A 20,478-nucleotide genomic window follows, 5' to 3' on the forward strand; every position below is an offset into this window, starting at 1 on the left:
AACAACAACATAAATTAAAGTAGCGGCGTCGATTATGCAAATCTTTTTCACCACTCGTTTTGGCAGACCTTTTTTTGTTGCGGCTAACGCTAGCTTACTGTACTCTTTACTTACTATATACTCTTTCGGTACACTGTCATAAGCTTATAACAAGACATTTTCTGACTGGCTGAAATAAGTAAATGAGTAAATCTATTTTTCTGTATAACTTTTGGTTTGTAGACGAATATTAGTTACATTATTATTGATTTTTGCACTATTCATTATTTATTATTAATTAAAAATGATTATTATATAGCATTATTCTAGTCTCTTTAATACAAAGAGCATTGTCTATTCGAAGTGTTGTATGAAAGTTTTATTTGCTTTTATTGATTTGTTTCTTACACTTCGTTTTGAATTTCGTGCGTCGATATTTAATGCATAATCGGAATTATGATTACCGCTCTTGCATGTCATATATATATATATGTATATGTGTATGAATGTACATATGTATTCTGAATAATAATTCATTTTATTGCACTTGCTAATGCATTTGCCGTTATTTAATTTAGCACCGCGATCGAACTATTTATCATTTGGATAATGATGATTACAACTTTTTTTCTTTACACTTTATGACCGTTTAAATTAAATTAATTTTTGTTTATTTGTTGTCTTTGCGGCAGTGAAAAACTCAGTTAAACAATGTACATGTAGTTCCTTGTTGAACAACAAAAAATTTTAACAAAACTAGTAATACATTTAAAATTTACAATTCATTGAAAGGATTTCGAACTGTAGTCAAGCTTAAATTTAAGTAAACTATACATAAACAATGAACGTAACATCTACAAATTAAATAAAAATCTTATGTTTATCTTATCTAAATTGATAATCAGTACAATTGACCAGGCAATAAGAAGTCCGATGATTGCAATTGGACACATAGTCAAGAAAGATTGCAATTGATTGGGTAAGTCTTCTATCTTGACCAGCTTCTTTTCGATTAGTTTACAAGAATTCTCCTCCGCCTTGCTTGCTCCCGTCTAGCTGGCTCGAATTCTGGCATCGAGCAGCCATCTACTTTATATACTCGACTGCTGGCGAGAAGGAGATATCATTTACTGCGTCTGCTATCTACTTGAATTTTGGTAATCAGGAGGAAACATCTACTCCATCTGTCATCTTTGTCCAATCTCTTAATATACTTATCACTTGTTATTGTAATTGTTGCCTGCTCAATTCTCCTCGTCATGCGGTCAACGAAGCTTCTTCTCAGCGACTAACCTAACAACTGCTTCTCCTATTTATTCAAATGCCGGCGTATGTCTCGCCAGATGCATGTCATCCATGAATGAACTGACTGTAGATCTGATTTCCATGCTGCTGCTAGTTGGTACATCGTCCGCAGAATCAAACATGGCGCTATCCAAACTTTTGTTGAGCCGATCGTGGAATTCGGTCATTGAGATCTTTTTAAGTGCGAAACGCTTGCCAAACGTTTTTTTCACCTTCAAGCGACGTTTCTTGATCAGATTCTTGTTTTTGGTGAGGCCATCGTTGAAAGAGATGGCCCGTCGCAGCTTGCGAGAACCAAATTTAACAACGCGCACTTGACTGGTGATGGCGCACTCCTCGCTATCGTCCTCCACATCGGCTGCATTTTCATCGCTGGGCTCTTCGAATATCGTTTCTAGACTAGTAGGCGTAAATTTCTTCATGCGCTTGTTCGTGTAGATTTTCTCAATGCTTCGCAGCATCTGTTCATTAGTGTGCAGCTCCCTACGTTTCTTCTTAACTTCTGTACGCATAATGGTGCTGCACACACGATTAAAGTTGTCTTTGGAGACGCGAGCTGGCATTCGTCGTCGGGAAACACCGCCGCGACGACCATTGCGATAACTGCTGCTGTAGCTATCGCTTTCATCGTTGTCCTCGCAGCGACTTAGCTGTGAATCCACCTCATCTGATTGGTCGGTGGCAGGGCTTTCCGAGTCCAGCATATCATCGGTTGCATTTGTGGGCGCCATTGGTTTTTGATTCCAAGTAAACTTGGATGTTGGCGCAGAGCTAAAGAAGCATATTTTGGTCTCATTAGGTTTGGCTCTGCTTTTGCCTCTTTCTCTTTGGTAGACTTACCGATTCTCTGTTAAGACAACCTCTTGTGGCTGAAAACTAATCGTTGCAAATTTGTGCACAATATTTTCCATTATTAAATCTATAACATGCTGTTAAATTTCAAAATTTATTTTATTTTTTTTATCGCTTTGTTTTGTTATTTACTTTTTCTTTTCTGTCTCTTGACGTAGAAGAGGAAGTGGAAAATGAAGCAATGTTAGAAGCAGTATTATTTAACATAACAACGAATAGGTGATTTACATTTAATTTAATGTTATTTGCAAAATGCAATTGTATTTGAGATATTTTACTTATGTTTGCAATTCAACAAATTTTATTTTATTGTTTTTTGAGGATATTTTGTTCAAATATATTTTTTGCTGCGGGCGTAGCTTGTTTGCAGCAGTGTTTCACTGCTATTAACATGACTTATTTATTTTACGCATGCTTATCGATGAATATCGATTAATTTAAAAGTGTCTCAATATACAACTTACGCGGATCACCAATAGATGGCGTCTTATTATGACCGGAAATTTTTGAATAATATACGTTGCTAAAATACCATTTATGAAATAGATTGAAAATGAATTTAATATTAAGCAGCACGAGCATTGAATTATGTAAGTATTACTGAATACAATAAAAGACGCACGATACTTCTTGATTTTATATAACTTTGCAAAGTAATAAACTGAGACCATTGTATGTTATTTGAATATAGGTAATAGAATAAGATCTTGCAGAAAGGCAAAAATGTGTTATAGACTTGCGAAGCTTGATAAGCGCTCAATGCGATGGCAATTCAGAAATCTTGTTATCTATATTTGTTCTTGAACGTGAAAATAAATTAAAATATATAGTCAATTTTAATAAGTACCTGATACCTGTTGAAGTACAATAGATATGATACCAAAATCATATAAAATACGCTCCCATGCGGTTGCAATGCATCAATCGTGTGTTGAACATGAAGGCTTTCATTGTACTCGCTTTGGCTATCGCTGCCGTCTGCACGGAAGCAGTGGAACAGGTCCATCCCAAGGATCTGCCCAGGTCTGCCAAGATTGAGGGTCGCATCACCAATGGTTACCCCGCATACGAGGGCAAGGCACCCTATACCGTTGGCTTGAGCTTCAATGGCTGGTGGTGCGGTGGTTCCATCATTGCTCACGACTGGGTGCTGACAGCTGCTCACTGCACCAACGGTGCCAGTTCTGTGACCATCTACTATGGTGCCACCTGGCGCACCAACGCCCAGTTCACCCACACCGTCGGCAGTGGAGAGTTCAGACAGAACCACAACTGGCCCCACAACAACGGTAATGACATCGCTCTGATCCACACTCCTCATGTCGATTTCTGGTCAATGGTCAACAAGGTGGAGCTGCCCAGCTTTAATGATCGCTACAACATGTACGATGGCTGGTGGGCTGTTGCCTGCGGCTGGGGCATTACGTCCGATGGGGGCTCCCAACCCGACTGGCTCCAGTGCGTCGATCTGCAGATCATTAGCAACAACCAGTGCTCCCAGACTTATGGTCACCAACCCGATGGCATTCTGTGCGTCGCCACACCCGGCGGCAAGTCTACCTGCAGCGGTGACTCTGGCGGCCCATTGGTGCTCCACGACGGTGGCCGTTTGGTGGGCGTTACTTCCTGGGTTGCGGGTAATGGCTGCACTGCTGGTCTGCCATCTGGCTTCACTCGTGTCACCCAACAATTGGACTGGATCCGTGACAACTCTGGCGTTGCCTACTATTAAATTGATAAATAGAAAATAAAAATAGCATGAAAGCAACGTGGTCGTTTAGTTACTCACTGGGGAAACAAGATAAGAATTGTGAGGTGCGGCAGTTCACCTGGTCTAAATCGGAAATTTGAGTCTAGACGGACATACAGATTGATTATCGGGAGTCACTCACTCACTATTTTTATGAATGAGTTGAGCCACATGCTCGATGTGAGCAATAGTCAACATTTCAGTGGGGGTATATCCTATTGCGAATGCCGAATTTCGATGGTGTTATGGCATATCGCGAATATGTAGATCAAAATATTGATAGTCGGATTAAAAAGCAATTTCCGTCAATTGAGATTAGATACTAGACTCAGGAAAATTGAACTCTTAAGTGGGATTATATTATACCAACACGTGCAGACGTACAAATAAGCGAGCAAACTTCTTACTCCTTATGACTTTAACTGATCAATACATCAGTGCTAGCACCTTGTGGTGCTACACTGAGTGAAAATTTCAAAATGTTTATAATTAAGTCAATAACAGTAAACTTCCCAACTATCGCTACCATTGGGTCTTCTTTAAACGTTGAGTATTTATTATATGAAAGTATTCCATTTAGTAGGATATGCCAGTGTTGTCCCGAATCCAGTCCAGGTAGCCAGTGACACGAGTGAAGCCAGCGGGCTGGCCGGCTGTGCAGCCCTCCCAATGACCGAAAGATGTGATACCCACAATTCGGTTGCCGTCGTGCGTAACCAGTGGCCCTCCGGAGTCTCCGCTGCAGGTGGACTTGCCACCAGAGGTGTTAATACAGATGGTGTTGTCGATCACATAGCCACCGCCATAAACGTTGCGGCACTCATCGTTGCTGATGATCTGGACATCCACGCAGTTCAGATAGTTGTGCATGCCGCTCTCGTTGGAAGTATGTCCCCAGCCAGAGGCCACAGCCCACCAGCCATTGTAGTTGTTGTAGCGATCATTGTAGCTGGGCAGTTCCACTTTGTTGACCAAGCTCCAGAAATCGACATGGGGTGTACGGATAAGGGCAATGTCATTGTTTAGCTGATCATTGTAGTGGGGATGACGGATCTGGTCGTTGCCGCTGACCCAGTGAGTGAACTGAGCCTCATGCCGGAAGCTGGCACCATAGTAGATGGTCACGCCAGAGCCATCTTTGATGCAGTGGCCTGCAGTCAGGACCCAGGTGTTGCCAATGATTGAACCACCGCACCACCAGCCACCGTTGAAGCTCAGGCCAACAATATAGGGTACCTTACCCTCAAATGCGGGATAGCCATTGGTAATACGTCCTTCGATGCTGCCCTGCTTGGGCATGTCCATCACCCGCAATGGTTTCTTCACCCCGGTGGGCACGGCGTTGGCTGCTGCTACAGCAAATATCAAGAATACGAACAACTTCATTCTCCAATGTTTACTCTGGCCTTAGCAAAGATTCCGAATGCTTTTATACACATTAGACGAAGTCTTATCGAAGGCTGTTTAAAGTCTTGTTATTCCAATCGAGGCTCATAAATTTTATTCGGACCTAATCCTTGTCTGGAACTGATAAGTAAAGCTCTCTACATACACGGACTCTTTAATATATAAATAACAATATACATATTGAATTATTCTAGATTGTGGAAATTTATTTCGTTCCAACTTGCTTAATATACGCTGTAGTTAAAGCGAGAATTGCCTTTAATTGGAGGTTTCAAATTCATTTTTACATTTTTTTAAAATGGGAAATCAGAGTATAATTGTTTTGTTAAAATGTTTGTAACTGCCAAAAGTAGGCGTGACAGACCCCATAAAGCATATATGTTCTTGATCAGGACGAGTCGATTGAACCTTGTTCGTCTGTCCGTTCAGCAGTTGCAGATAGACACTGCTGCTTTAGTTGAGATTTAAGCCTTCTGCTGCTGTCGTAGCTGTCGAGAAGTTCTGGGTTCAATGCAAAGCGGAGGCAGGACGGTTTTCTGTTTTTTTTTTAGGTATGAAGAGGCGGCGTTGACAGGGTTAATGCGCGTTTTTACTTCTTGTTTTTTTAAATTAGATGCAAATAATGGAAAATATTAAAAAACGCAGATAGGACTAAGATCAGGGTATCTTCTAGTCGAGCTTTCTTACTTGTTTATATTATCGTTCATAAATATCATTCAAGTCTAATCATTGTTTGGCTTGATAAGTTGATATATAAATAATCAGAAGTAGGCGTGACAGTCTCCATGTATTTATATTAGTCAGGAAGTCGAGCTGAGTTGATCTAGCTCTGCCAGGGCATCTGGTTATAAGACCTGGAGACTTGAAATTTTACACATACATCACATACACAGTTGTATCGTAATCCGTTAAGTAATAGGAAGTTATCGAAGAAAACGTAGCAACGCGGCAAATAGCGTTTCTTTACGCATGAGCCTCATTCAACTGTGTGCAAAATTCTTCGATTTTTATTAATAGAATCAAAATTTCAATTGAATTGTAGGCAGATAGATACTAAACTTTTGGCATAATTAATTCAAATAAAGTAGTTATTTTCGATTAAATATATAGACAGCCAGATGGGTTTTTACAATTTTATTATCTGTGCAAATATATTAAAGTACGAGTTCGAATAATTTGAACAGTTGCCACATGCTACTCTAAAATTGTAAATGATTACAATACGAGTAGATCCACTTTTGTTGATATCTAGCAATCACGTCACTGATTCGTGATCAAATGATACAGTAAGAAACATACTTCGCCAAAGTTAAAAGGGTGTATTAGTTTTTAGCAATATCCGTTCGTCTAAAGATTTCAAAAATTTGACAATTTAGTTACTGCAGACTTTCTCAGCGCCAGCCTAAACACTCAGACTTCTTTTTTATCAGATGGTCTTGCGTTGTCAACGATTAAATTAATAAATCGAAGAAATTAGCAGGCATGTCACATTTGCTAGTTGGTAGATGCAATCGTTTCGAGGTCTAGACTCAGGCGTAGAGATTACATATCAGGAGTCGCTTACTATAAATTGAACCCAAAAATTTTTTGAATGAACAGAGTCATGTGTCTCAATCTCGATGATGGTAAATCCTATCGGGAATGCCTCCCACCCAGCTAAAATATTGACAGTCTGATTTAAATACAATTTCCGTCAATTGAGATTAGATAATAAACTCAAGTGAATTGAACTTTAAAGTGGAAAGATAGAGGCAAAGAAGTGGAAGATAAGAATCTAAGCAGCTAAGCTAAACAGCTAAGCTAAGCAGGTTTACTTCTTAGAGATTTTAGTTGAGCTATCAAAGCTGAATTTACTTAAAAAACAAATTAATTCTTGCATGTTTACTCTAGTCTTAACTCTATATATCAAAGTCTTAAATTCTTGCTATTCTCAAATGCAAATATTTTCGTTCCAGTTTCCTTTTTTCCGTAACCATTTTTCTTAACTTGTAACAGAACTTCTAAGTGAGTAGCCTAAACTGCCTCCAAGCCAGGTACACGTCAGCCGTGTATTTAGGTTTAGGCTGTGTAAGCAGGAACAACAGATGCAAATCAAGCCGTATCTTATCGATGAAATGTAGTCATTGCGAATAGATCCACTTCTGTTCACTTCTTTCGTGTTTAATTTATATTCAGCATTTCCTGTTGTATTTCATTTATTCGTATAACTTAGATTGATATGTTGATAGAATTTGAATATTTATCAGCTTAACATAAAGTACATCGAAATGTCATACTGAGAGGCCCTCATAGTTGTATCCAATAAAAACATTGTTCTTGAGTTAAGCATCAGGTTAATATCTCGAATAAGTGCCACTCTAAAATTATGAATTATAATACGAATGAATCCACTTCTGTTGACTTCTAGATTTTTTGTGTTTGACTTTATATTCAGCATTTCCTGCTGTATTTCGTATAACTTAACTTTCGTATAACTTTGATTGATATGTTGATAAAATTTGAATATTTATCGGCGTACCATAAAGTACATCGAAATATCATTAAGTAAGAGAAATACTTTAATTATCATCTAATAATAATAATTGGTACAAGTTGCAGTCGTTTGACAACTTTTTCTCTTTAAAGTTTTATCAATATTGGATTACAATATTGCATAATTTGTATACAAAAAAGTATCATTTTTTCGACACATTTTTACCGAACTATTTGATTATGAACTTATTGCCAAAACCTCATATCCTGTAACTTTCAGTCCACTTATCCAGTCTTGCCTGCAAGTAAAAGAGTTCAAAGGCCATAACTTAATCAGTCAATAGGAAAGGTGTTGAGAGCTTCTTCAAAATATTGATTAACAAATTCTAACGGATGTGAAATCGATAGTGTAGTGATTTTTTTAAATGAATATATTTATATATATTCCATTATCACTTAAAAATAAATTTCTTAATTGGTTTATCAAAGTCTTAAGTGTTTAGCATAGTATAAAAGCGAGCTAACTTTTTTTAAATAGTATGAGTTTTTGAGTTAACATGAAGGTTTTCATTGTACTCACTTTGATTATCGCTGGCGTTAGCGCGAAAGTAGAGGAGCAGGTCCATCCCAAGGATCTTCCCAGGTCAGCTAAGATCCAGGGTCGCATCACTAATGGTTACCCCGCATACGAGGGCAAGGCTCCCTATGCCGTGGGTTTGAGCTTCAATGGCTGGTGGTGCGGTGGTTCCATCATTGCTCACGACTGGGTGCTGACAGCTGCTCACTGCACCAACGGTGCCAGCTCTGTGACCATCTACTATGGTGCCACCTGGCGCACCAACGCCCAGTTCACCCACACCGTCGGCAGTGGAGAGTTCAGACAGAACCACAACTGGCCCCACAACAACGGTAATGACATCGCTCTGATCCACACTCCTCATGTCGATTTCTGGTCAATGGTCAACAAGGTGGAGCTGCCCAGCTTTAATGATCGCTACAACATGTACGATGGCTGGTGGGCTGTTGCCTGCGGCTGGGGCATTACGTCCGATGGGGGCTCTCAACCCGATTGGCTCCAGTGCGTCGATCTGCAGATCATCAGCAACAACCAGTGCTCACAGACCTATGGCTCCCTACCCGATGGCATTCTGTGCGTCGCCACACCCGATGGAAAGTCTACCTGCAGCGGTGACTCTGGCGGCCCATTGGTGCTCCACGACGGTGGCCGTTTGGTGGGCGTTACATCCTTTGGTGCTGCCAGTAGCTGCACAGGTGGTCTGCCATCTGGCTTCACTCGTGTTACCCACCAATTGGACTGGATCCGCGACAACTCTGGCGTTGCGTACTATTAATGCATACAACATTTTTGAAACAATTAAAAATATTCAGCATCTTGTATATGCATTGACTTTGTAATTAGGATAAGCTAACTCGTTCTGTATCAAATTTTCATACCGATTTTCTTAGTTTATACATTCTTATATTTAGTATAATATTTAAAGCTCATAAAATAAGTTCTTTGTAAATTTTTGATTTTATGAGTAGACAGTTACCACACATTTATCAACTGCTTTTGTATGACTAGGGACTCCTTATCTTCTTGTATATTATGCTGTATACAATTTACGATTCATTCAATCAAACACAATGTGAGTGCCCAACAATTTGTATAAAAACACCTGCGGAGCTTATTGATACTCAGTTCGTATCTCCAATATGAAGGTATTTCTTACTATTCTCGCTTTAGCTGTCGCCTCCGCTTCGGGCGCTGCCTTGTCTGGTGGTACGGAGAAGGCAGTCAACATGAAGGATATCTCTGGCCGTATTACAAACGGCTATCCAGCCTACGAAGGCAAAGCACCCTACACTGTTGGTCTTGGCTTCAGCGGCGGCTGGTGGTGCGGTGGTTCCATCATAGGCAACACTTGGGTCCTGACTGCCGAGCACTGCACTGGCAGTGACGTCACTGTTTACTTCGGTGCCACCTGGCGCACAAACGCTCAGTTCACCCACTGGGTCAGCCGTAACGACATCATCAACCACCACAACGCTGATATTGCATTGATCCGCATTCCCCATGTGGACTTCTGGCATATGGTTAACAAGGTTGAGCTACCCAGCTACAATGATCGCTACAATGACTTTAACGAACGCTGGGCTGTCGCCTGCGGCTGGGGTGGTACCTATGATGGTAGCCCATTGCCCGACTGGCTCCAATGCGTCGATCTGCAGATCATACACAACTCCGAGTGCCAGAGAACATATGGTTCTGGCACTGTTACCGACAACATTCTCTGTGTCCGTACTCCTGATGGCAAGTCCACCTGCGGTGGTGACTCTGGCGGCCCATTAGTCACACATGACGGCAACAAGTTGGTCGGTGTTACCAACTTTGGCACTAGTTCGTGTACATCTGGCGCTCCAGCTGGCTTCCAACGTGTCACCTATCACTTGGACTGGATCCGTGACCACACTGGAATTGCTTACTATTAGTATGATTCATGGGATAGTAAATAAAGTTGATTGAATATTATTTGACAGTTCTTTCATTCACAATTAGTTAGTGTATAATAGTGAAATTTTGAGAAATGTCACAGTTGCAGTTGTATACCCCTCCACATTGAAAATAGTATATTATAATTTGTAGAGAATTGGATTTCGGGAGTGCTCGTCTACATGCAATACCCACAATAACGCACACGCGCCTTAGTATATGAAAAAGAAGTTCGTTTGATTTTGGGGGACAAAAATATAATTATATTACAGAATGATTGTTAGACTAATCATGGACTGAATGAGTGATGACGATGAACAGAATTAAGATTAATTTATTTAAGGTATTTTCCTTTGTACTTATGTGGACACTTGGCTAGTGTTTTTTATACAGAGGCGAGGCAGACCCCATAAATCATATATATTCTTGATCAGGATGACAAGCCGAGTCGATTGAGCCCTGTCTGTCTGTCTGTCTGTCCGTCCGACTGTCCGCACATATCAAGTTTCTTTCATATATTCGATAACTATTCCCATTTAATTTTTATCAAATAAAAACATGATCGAAATGCAGTTAATAAATTTTATCTCGTACGTCTTCAGAGCTAGAGCTTCCAAATTTTTTATTTAGTTTTATGTATATTTTATGGAAACAATCTGGGTTCGAATCCTGGTCTCGTAATGACGATTATTTATATTTGTTTTGTTTTTTTTTTTAATACGGAAATACGGAAAATATTAAAAAACGCAGATGGGACTGGGATCGGGGTATCTCCTAGTCGGGCACCCCGACTAGAGCCTTCTTACTTGTTTAAATGTACCATAAAAAAGGATAATATTTAAAAAATGTAGACATATTTCCATATATATATTTTTTTTAATTTGCTTTTTTTAAGTCGAAAGAGAAGGCATAGTTTAATAATAAGCAATGCCAGTGTGGTCACGGATCCAGTCCAAGTGATAGGTAACACGCTGGAAGCCTGATGGAAGTCCAGATTGACAACCGGCAGCAGCGACGAAGTTGGTAACACCGACCAGCTTGTTGCCGTCATGTGTGACCAATGGGCCGCCAGAGTCACCACCGCATGTGGATTTGCCATCAGGAGTACGGACACAAAGAATGTTGTCGGAAACGGTGCCAGAGCCATATGTTTGCTGGCACTCAGAGTTGTGTATGATCTGCAGATCGACGCATTGGAGCCAGTCGGGCAATGGGCTACCATCATAGGTACCACCCCAGCCGCAGGCGACAGCCCAGTGTTCGTTAAAGTCATTGTAGCGATCATTGTAGCTGGGTAGCTCAACCTTGTTAACCATATGCCAGAAGTCCACATGGGGAATGCGGATCAATGCAATATCAGCGTTGTGGTGGTTGATGATGTCGTTGCGGCTGACCCAGTGGGTGAACTGAGCGTTTGTGCGCCAGGTGGCACCGAAGTAAACAGTGACGTCACTGCCAGTGCAGTGCTCGGCAGTCAGGACCCAAGTGTTGCCTATGATGGAACCACCGCACCACCAGCCGCCGCTGAAGCCAAGACCAACAGTGTAAGGGGCTTTACCCTCGTAGGCTGGATAGCCATTGGTAATGCGTCCTTCGATCTTGTTGACCTTGGCAACGTCCTTGGGATGGACGACTTCCTCGAATGCCGAGGCAGAGGCTACAGCCAAAGCTAGAATAGTTAGAAACACTTTCATGCTGAATATACAACTTGTCGTTGCTTGAGTTTTGAACGGCTTTTATACTTGTGGTGTGTTGATAGAAGCGCGATTGCGCTGAGCCTTATCTCACTGGTTAAGGGCTCATAAATATTCCTTCAATTCAATAAAAACGTTAACATATATTTGCTATTTAGACAACTATTTAAATACGTTCTCAAATTTATATATTGATTCTTATCACAGCTTTTTGCCTATAAATACCATATGGTGTTGTTTATGATTATTTAATGCGTTTCTTCCCGTCACTTTTATTTTTTCTAGATATTTCAAAAGCGTCTACGTCTTACTAATTCTACTTTTCGATAAGTATTTTCTATACTAACCAGTCTTTCATAACACAGACAAGTCATAATCTTTTTATACCCTGATCCCATTTAAAATGGGATCTCAGGAAATGAAACAGGCAGATGGAGGCGTGGCAGATCCCATATTCAGGCACAAGCTGTGTCGATTCAGCCTTGTCAGTCAAATTCTTTAAATTTAAGTTCAGTTGAAAATAGGGCCAATTACTCCAATAAAATATGTAGATCATATGCTAAAATAGTGCAATCTATCATCGTCTGAGAAAGTGTTATTATTTTCCTGATACGTCCACTAGGGGTGTGGCAAATCGGAAATCACAATTTTAAATTTAAAACATAAGCGTGGGGGATCGGGAAAACTGCATATTCTTAGTTTGAGAGTTATAACCCCCAAATTAAATTAAGATTATCTACAGATTGATGAAACATTAAACGGTCACGCTTACAAGGGGCGTGAAAACTGGGATCATACAATACAATACAATTCGCAAAACAAAAAATATAGATTATACATCTATGTCTACATCATCTACACCACTTTGGGTGTATATATATGTCAATTTCGAGGGCGTGGAAAATCGGTAAAAACTATACAAATTTCCAACGAAAATCCTGATAATGGGAAATCAATTCTGTTAAAGTATAGGAGACGTGACAGACTCAGAAAGTATTTATGTTATTGATCAGGACAACGGCCTGAGTGGATCTAGCTCTATCCGTCAGTGTTCCGTATTTCCGCCTATCAGTTTATCCGCCTGTCCGCATGTATTAACGATGTATAAATTATGTCTCCTTATCTTCTTGTATATTATGCTGTATACAATTTACGATTCATTCAATCAAACACAATGTGAGTGCCCAACAATTTGTATAAAAACACCTGCGGAGCTTATTGATACTCAGTTCGTATCTCCAATATGAAGGTATTTCTTACTATTCTCGCTTTAGCTGTCGCCTCCGCTTCGGGCGCTGCCTTGTCTGGTGGTACGGAGAAGGCAGTCAACATGAAGGATATCTCTGGCCGTATTACAAACGGCTATCCAGCCTACGAAGGCAAAGCACCCTACACTGTTGGTCTTGGCTTCAGCGGCGGCTGGTGGTGCGGTGGTTCCATCATAGGCAACACTTGGGTCCTGACTGCCGAGCACTGCACTGGCAGTGACGTCACTGTTTACTTCGGTGCCACCTGGCGCACAAACGCTCAGTTCACCCACTGGGTCAGCCGTAACGACATCATCAACCACCACAACGCTGATATTGCATTGATCCGCATTCCCCATGTGGACTTCTGGCATATGGTTAACAAGGTTGAGCTACCCAGCTACAATGATCGCTACAATGACTTTAACGAACGCTGGGCTGTCGCCTGCGGCTGGGGTGGTACCTATGATGGTAGCCCATTGCCCGACTGGCTCCAATGCGTCGATCTGCAGATCATACACAACTCCGAGTGCCAGAGAACATATGGTTCTGGCACTGTTACCGACAACATTCTCTGTGTCCGTACTCCTGATGGCAAGTCCACCTGCGGTGGTGACTCTGGCGGCCCATTAGTCACACATGACGGCAACAAGTTGGTCGGTGTTACCAACTTTGGCACTAGTTCGTGTACATCTGGCGCTCCAGCTGGCTTCCAACGTGTCACCTATCACTTGGACTGGATCCGTGACCACACTGGAATTGCTTACTATTAGTATGATTCATGGGATAGTAAATAAAGTTGATTGAATATTATTTGACAGTTCTTTCATTCACAATTAGTTAGTGTATAATAGTGAAATTTTGAGAAATGTCACAGTTGCAGTTGTATACCCCTCCACATTGAAAATAGTATATTATAATTTGTAGAGAATTGGATTTCGGGAGTGCTCGTCTACATGCAATACCCACAATAACGCACACGCGCCTTAGTATATGAAAAAGAAGTTCGTTTGATTTTGGGGGACAAAAATATAATTATATTACAGAATGATTGTTAGACTAATCATGGACTGAATGAGTGATGACGATGAACAGAATTAAGATTAATTTATTTAAGGTATTTTCCTTTGTACTTATGTGGACACTTGGCTAGTGTTTTTTATACAGAGGCGAGGCAGACCCCATAAATCATATATATTCTTGATCAGGATGACAAGCCGAGTCGATTGAGCCCTGTCTGTCTGTCTGTCTGTCCGTCCGACTGTCCGCACATATCAAGTTTCTTTCATATATTCGATAACTATTCCCATTTAATTTTTATCAAATAAAAACATGATCGAAATGCAGTTAATAAATTTTATCTCGTACGTCTTCAGAGCTAGAGCTTCCAAATTTTTTATTTAGTTTTATGTATATTTTATGGAAACAATCTGGGTTCGAATCCTGGTCTCGTAATGACGATTATTTATATTTGTTTTGTTTTTTTTTTTAATACGGAAATACGGAAAATATTAAAAAACGCAGATGGGACTGGGATCGGGGTATCTCCTAGTCGGGCACCCCGACTAGAGCCTTCTTACTTGTTTAAATGTACCATAAAAAAGGATAATATTTAAAAAATGTAGACATATTTCCATATATATATTTTTTTTAATTTGCTTTTTTTAAGTCGAAAGAGAAGGCATAGTTTAATAATAAGCAATGCCAGTGTGGTCACGGATCCAGTCCAAGTGATAGGTAACACGCTGGAAGCCTGATGGAAGTCCAGATTGACAACCGGCAGCAGCGACGAAGTTGGTAACACCGACCAGCTTGTTGCCGTCATGTGTGACCAATGGGCCGCCAGAGTCACCACCGCATGTGGATTTGCCATCAGGAGTACGGACACAAAGAATGTTGTCGGAAACGGTGCCAGAGCCATATGTTTGCTGGCACTCAGAGTTGTGTATGATCTGCAGATCGACGCATTGGAGCCAGTCGGGCAATGGGCTACCATCATAGGTACCACCCCAGCCGCAGGCGACAGCCCAGTGTTCGTTAAAGTCATTGTAGCGATCATTGTAGCTGGGTAGCTCAACCTTGTTAACCATATGCCAGAAGTCCACATGGGGAATGCGGATCAATGCAATATCAGCGTTGTGGTGGTTGATGATGTCGTTGCGGCTGACCCAGTGGGTGAACTGAGCGTTTGTGCGCCAGGTGGCACCGAAGTAAACAGTGACGTCACTGCCAGTGCAGTGCTCGGCAGTCAGGACCCAAGTGTTGCCTATGATGGAACCACCGCACCACCAGCCGCCGCTGAAGCCAAGACCAACAGTGTAAGGGGCTTTACCCTCGTAGGCTGGATAGCCATTGGTAATGCGTCCTTCGATCTTGTTGACCTTGGCAACGTCCTTGGGATGGACGACTTCCTCGAATGCCGAGGCAGAGGCTACAGCCAAAGCTAGAATAGTTAGAAACACTTTCATGCTGAATATACAACTTGTCGTTGCTTGAGTTTTGAACGGCTTTTATACTTGTGGTGTGTTGATAGAAGCGCGATTGCGCTGAGCCTTATCTCACTGGTTAAGGGCTCATAAATATTCCTTCAATTCAATAAAAACGTTAACATATATTTGCTATTTAGACAACTATTTAAATACGTTCTCAAATTTATATATTGATTCTTATCACAGCTTTTTGCCTATAAATACCATATGGTGTTGTTTATGATTATTTAATGCGTTTCTTCCCGTCACTTTTATTTTTTCTAGATATTTCAAAAGCGTCTACGTCTTACTAATTCTACTTTTCGATAAGTATTTTCTATACTAACCAGTCTTTCATAACACAGACAAGTCATAATCTTTTTATACCCTGATCCCATTTAAAATGGGATCTCAGGAAATGAAACAGGCAGATGGAGGCGTGGCAGATCCCATATTCAGGCACAAGCTGTGTCGATTCAGCCTTGTCAGTCAAATTCTTTAAATTTAAGTTCAGTTGAAAATAGGGCCAATTACTCCAATAAAATATGTAGATCATATGCTAAAATAGTGCAATCTATCATCGTCTGAGAAAGTGTTATTATTTTCCTGATACGTCCACTAGGGGTGTGGCAAATCGGAAATCACAATTTTAAATTTAAAACATAAGCGTGGGGGATCGGGAAAACTGCATATTCTTAGTTTGAGAGTTATAACCCCCAAATTAAATTAAGATTATCTACAGATTGATGAAACATTAAACGGTCACGCTTACAAGGGGCGTGAAAACTGGGATCATACAATACAATACAATTCGCAAAACAAAAAATATAGATTATACATCTATGTCTACATCATCTACACCACTTTGGGTGTATATATATGTCAATTTCGAGGGCGTGGAAAATCGGTAAAAACTATACAAATTTCCAACGAAAATCCTGATAATGGGAAATCAATTCTGTTAAAGTATAGGAGACGTGACAGACTCAGAAAGTATTTATGTTATTGATCAGGACAACGGCCTGAGTGGATCTAGCTCTATCCGTCAGTGTTCCGTATTTCCGCCTATCAGTTTATCCGCCTGTCCGCATGTATTAACGATGTATAAATTATGTCTCCTTATCTTCTTGTATATTATGCTGTATACAATTTACGATTCATTCAATCAAACACAATGTGAGTGCCCAACAATTTGTATAAAAACACCTGCGGAGCTTATTGATACTCAGTTCGTATCTCCAATATGAAGGCATTTCTTACTATTCTCGCTTTAGCTATCGCCTCCGCTTCGGGCGCTGCCTTGTCTGGTGGTACGGAGAAGGCAGTCAACATGAAGGATATCTCTGGCCGTATTACAAACGGCTATCCAGCTTACGAAGGCAAAGCACCCTACACTGTTGGTCTTGGCTTCAGCGGTGGCTGGTGGTGCGGTGGTTCCATCATAGGCAACACTTGGGTCCTGACTGCCGAGCACTGCACTGGCAGTGACGTCACTGTTTACTTCGGTGCCACCTGGCGCACAAACGCTCAGTTCACCCACTGGGTCAGCCGTAACGACATCATCAACCACCACAACGCTGATATTGCATTGATCCGCATTCCCCATGTGGACTTCTGGCATATGGTTAACAAGGTTGAGCTACCCAGCTACAATGATCGCTACAATGACTTTAACGAACGCTGGGCTGTCGCCTGCGGCTGGGGTGGTACCTATGATGGTAGCCCATTGCCCGACTGGCTCCAATGCGTCGATCTGCAGATCATACACAACTCCGAGTGCCAGAGAACATATGGTTCTGGCACTGTTACCGACAACATTCTCTGTGTCCGTACTCCTGATGGCAAGTCCACCTGCGGTGGTGACTCTGGCGGCCCATTAGTCACACATGACGGCAACAAGTTGGTCGGTGTTACCAACTTTGGCACTAGTTCGTGTACATCTGGCGCTCCAGCTGGCTTCCAACGTGTCACCTATCACTTGGACTGGATCCGTGACCACACTGGAATTGCTTACTATTAGTATGATTCATGGGATAGTAAATAAAGTTGATTGAATATTATTTGACAGTTCTTTCATTCACAATTAGTTAGTGTATAATAGTGAAATTTTGAGAAATGTCACAGTTGCAGTTGTATACCCCTCCACATTGAAAATAGTATATTATAATTTGTAGAGAATTGGATTTCGGGAGTGCTCGTCTACATGCAATACCCACAATAACGCACACGCGCCTTAGTATATGAAAAAGAAGTTCGTTTGATTTTGGGGGACAAAAATATAATTATATTACAGAATGATTGTTAGACTAATCATGGACTGAATGAGTGATGACGATGAACACAATTAAGATTAATTTATTTAAGGTATTTTCCTTTGTACTTATGTGGACACTTGGCTAGTGTTTTTTATACAGAGGCGAGGCAGACCCCATAAATCATATATATTCTTGATCAGGATGACAAGCCGAGTCGATTGAGCCCTGTCTGTCTGTCTGTCTGTCTGTCTGTCCGTCCGACTGTCCGCACATATCAAGTTTCTTTCATATATTCGATAACTATTCCCATTTAATTTTTATCAAATAAAAACATCGAAATGCAGTTAATAAATTTTATCTCGTACGTCTTCAGAGCTAGAGCTTCAAAATTTTGTATTTAGTTTTATGTATATTTTATGGAAACAATCTGGGTTCGAATCCTGGTCTCGTAATGACGATTATTTATATTTGTTTTGTTTTTTTTTTAATACTCGATGCAAAATACGGAAAATATTAAAAAACGCAGATGGGACTGGGATCGGGGTATCTCCTAGTCGGGCACCCCGACTAGAGGCTTCTTACTTGTTTAAATGTACCATAAAAAAGGATAATATTTAAAAAATGTAGACATATTTCCATATATATATTTTTTTTAATTTGCTTTTTTTAAGTCGAAAGAGAAGGCATAGTTTAATAATAAGCAATGCCAGTGTGGTCACGGATCCAGTCCAAGTGATAGGTAACACGCTGGAAGCCTGATGGAAGTCCAGATTGACAACCGGCAGCAGCGACGAAGTTGGTAACACCGACCAGCTTGTTGCCGTCATGTGTGACCAATGGGCCGCCAGAGTCACCACCGCATGTGGATTTGCCATCAGGAGTACGGACACAAAGAATGTTGTCGGAAACGGTGCCAGAGCCATATGTTTGCTGGCACTCAGAGTTGTGTATGATCTGCAGATCGACGCATTGGAGCCAGTCGGGCAATGGGCTACCATCATAGGTACCACCCCAGCCGCAGGCGACAGCCCAGTGTTCGTTAAAGTCATTGTAGCGATCATTGTAGCTGGGTAGCTCAACCTTGTTAACCATATGCCAGAAGTCCACATGGGGAATGCGGATTAATGCAATATCAGCGTTGTGGTGGTTGATGATGTCGTTGCGGCTGACCCAGTGGGTGAACTGAGCGTTTGTGCGCCAGGTGGCACCGAAGTAAACAGTGACGTCACTGCCAGTGCAGTGCTCGGCAGTCAGGACCCAAGTGTTGCCTATGATGGAACCACCGCACCACCAGCCGCCGCTGAAGCCAAGACCAACAGTGTAAGGGGCTTTACCCTCGTAGGCTGGATAGCCATTGGTAATGCGTCCTTCGATCTTGTTGACCTTGGCAACGTCCTTGGGATGGACGACTTCCTCGAATGCCGAGGCAGAGGCTACAGCCAAAGCTAGAATAGTTAGAAACACTTTCATGCTGAATATACAACTTGTCGTTGCTTGAGTTTTGAACGGCTTTTATACTTGTGGTGTCTTGATAGAAGCGCGATTGCGCTGAGCCTTATCTCACCGGTTAAGGGCTCATAAATATTCCTTCAATTCAATAAAAACGTTAACATATATTTGCTATTTAGACAACTATTTAAATACGTTCTCAAATTTATATATTGATTCTTATCACAGCTTTTTGCCTATAAATACCATATGGTGTTGTTTTTGATGGCGTGGCAGACCCCATAATCAGGACGACAAGCGGTGTCGATTCAGCAAATTCTTTAAATTTAAGTTCAGTTGAAAATGGGGTCAATTACTCCAATAGAATATGTAGATCATATGCTGAAAATTTCATTAAAATCCAATTCGACAAGTTCGGTGTTCGATGGCGGCGAAGGACAATTTTATTTTCATTATGAAATGGCGGTGTCGCGTTGTCGTAATGTCGGTTTTTATTAGTTTTTATACCCTGATCCCATTAAAAATGGGAAATCAGGGTATAATGGTTTTGTGCAAATGTATGTAACAGGCAGAAGGAGGCGTGGCAGACCCCATAAAGTATATATATTCTTGATCAGGATGACAAGCCGAGTCGATTGAGCCCTGTCCGTCTGTCTGTCCGTCCGTCTGTCCGTCTGTCCGTCTGTCCGTCCGTCCGTCTGTCCGTATGTGTGAACGCGTGGATCTCAGCATCTATTAGAGCTAGAGACTTGAAATTTTTTTTTAAGGTCCGTGTATAGCACGCGCAGGTCAAGTTTGTTTCAAATATTCGATAACTATTCGCATTTAATTGTTATCGAATAAAAACATTATTGAAATGCAGTAAATAAATTATATCTCGAACGTCTTAAGAGCTAGAGCCTCCAAATTTTGTATTTAGTCTTATGTATATTTTATGCAATATTGATTTTTGTTAGATTTTAGATACCGGCTCCAAATTCCCCCAAATTCTTAGAATTTAAGTTTAGTTGGAACTAGGGCCATTATGTAAAGGCGTTTGCATCTCAACCATGCCAATAGGATATGTAGATTATATGCTGAAAATTTCATTAAAATCCATTAAGTAA

The 20,478-nt window shown here is 41.0% G+C and overlaps 9 protein-coding genes across 11 annotated transcripts; 4 read left to right on the plus strand and 5 right to left on the minus strand.

Moving 5' to 3' along the window:
• Nucleotides 1-800: 800 nt before the first annotated feature.
• On the minus strand, nt 801-2,396 carry LOC111596950 (protein tantalus). 2 transcript variants are annotated; one of them, XM_023311406.2, is made up of 3 exons: nt 2,269-2,396; nt 2,125-2,213; nt 801-2,055 (listed from the first exon to the last, which is right to left on the minus strand). In XM_023311406.2, exons 1-3 carry the CDS (start codon nt 2,341-2,343, stop codon nt 1,293-1,295), a joined length of 927 nt encoding a protein of 308 aa, XP_023167174.1. In that variant the 5' UTR covers nt 2,344-2,396; the 3' UTR covers nt 801-1,292. The 2 variants fall into 2 exon arrangements, with proteins under 2 accessions (XP_023167174.1, XP_023167175.1); XM_023311407.2 differs by having other exon boundaries at nt 803-2,055; nt 2,125-2,395.
• Nucleotides 2,397-3,033: 637 nt separating this feature from the next.
• LOC111596951 (serine protease 1-like) lies at nt 3,034-3,904 on the plus strand. The gene has a single exon (XM_023311408.2). The coding sequence runs from the start codon at nt 3,041-3,043 to the stop codon at nt 3,866-3,868; it is 828 nt and encodes a 275-aa protein (XP_023167176.2). The 5' UTR covers nt 3,034-3,040; the 3' UTR covers nt 3,869-3,904.
• Nucleotides 3,905-4,216: 312 nt separating this feature from the next.
• On the minus strand, nt 4,217-5,426 carry LOC111596952 (serine protease 1-like). The gene has a single exon (XM_023311409.2). The coding sequence runs from the start codon at nt 5,270-5,272 to the stop codon at nt 4,463-4,465; it is 810 nt and encodes a 269-aa protein (XP_023167177.2). The 5' UTR covers nt 5,273-5,426; the 3' UTR covers nt 4,217-4,462.
• A 2,896-nt stretch (nt 5,427-8,322) lies between these two features.
• LOC111596954 (serine protease 1-like) lies at nt 8,323-10,269 on the plus strand. Of its 2 annotated transcripts, XM_030225790.1 has the most exons (2): nt 8,323-8,639; nt 9,787-10,269. In XM_030225790.1, the coding sequence occupies exons 1-2, from the start codon at nt 8,323-8,325 to the stop codon at nt 10,256-10,258; spliced, it is 789 nt and encodes a 262-aa protein (XP_030081650.1). In that variant the 3' UTR covers nt 10,259-10,269. The 2 variants fall into 2 exon arrangements, with proteins under 2 accessions (XP_030081650.1, XP_023167178.2); XM_023311410.2 differs by lacking the exon at nt 9,787-10,269 and having other exon boundaries at nt 8,323-9,117.
• An 827-nt stretch (nt 10,270-11,096) lies between these two features.
• On the minus strand, nt 11,097-11,967 carry LOC115483714 (serine protease 1-like). The gene has a single exon (XM_030225791.1). The coding sequence runs from the start codon at nt 11,951-11,953 to the stop codon at nt 11,174-11,176; it is 780 nt and encodes a 259-aa protein (XP_030081651.1). The 5' UTR covers nt 11,954-11,967; the 3' UTR covers nt 11,097-11,173.
• Nucleotides 11,968-13,195: 1,228 nt separating this feature from the next.
• LOC111596955 (serine protease 1-like) lies at nt 13,196-13,984 on the plus strand. The gene has a single exon (XM_023311411.2). It carries the CDS (start codon nt 13,197-13,199, stop codon nt 13,971-13,973), a length of 777 nt encoding a protein of 258 aa, XP_023167179.2. The 5' UTR covers nt 13,196; the 3' UTR covers nt 13,974-13,984.
• Nucleotides 13,985-14,811: 827 nt separating this feature from the next.
• On the minus strand, nt 14,812-15,682 carry LOC115483711 (serine protease 1-like). The gene has a single exon (XM_030225787.1). It carries the CDS (start codon nt 15,666-15,668, stop codon nt 14,889-14,891), a length of 780 nt encoding a protein of 259 aa, XP_030081647.1. The 5' UTR covers nt 15,669-15,682; the 3' UTR covers nt 14,812-14,888.
• Nucleotides 15,683-16,910: 1,228 nt separating this feature from the next.
• On the plus strand, nt 16,911-17,699 carry LOC115483713 (serine protease 1-like). The gene has a single exon (XM_030225789.1). It carries the CDS (start codon nt 16,912-16,914, stop codon nt 17,686-17,688), a length of 777 nt encoding a protein of 258 aa, XP_030081649.1. The 5' UTR covers nt 16,911; the 3' UTR covers nt 17,689-17,699.
• Nucleotides 17,700-18,536: 837 nt separating this feature from the next.
• LOC115483712 (serine protease 1-like) lies at nt 18,537-19,407 on the minus strand. Its single transcript, XM_030225788.1, has one exon. The coding sequence runs from the start codon at nt 19,391-19,393 to the stop codon at nt 18,614-18,616; it is 780 nt and encodes a 259-aa protein (XP_030081648.1). The 5' UTR covers nt 19,394-19,407; the 3' UTR covers nt 18,537-18,613.
• Between the last annotated feature and the right edge of the window lie 1,071 nt (nt 19,408-20,478).

The sequence above is a fragment of the Drosophila hydei genome, unplaced genomic scaffold (assembly GCF_003285905.1).
Source record: "Drosophila hydei strain 15085-1641.00,03,60 unplaced genomic scaffold, DhydRS2 tig00008140-arrow-arrow-pilon, whole genome shotgun sequence".
NCBI lineage: Eukaryota > Metazoa > Arthropoda > Insecta > Diptera > Drosophilidae > Drosophila > Drosophila hydei.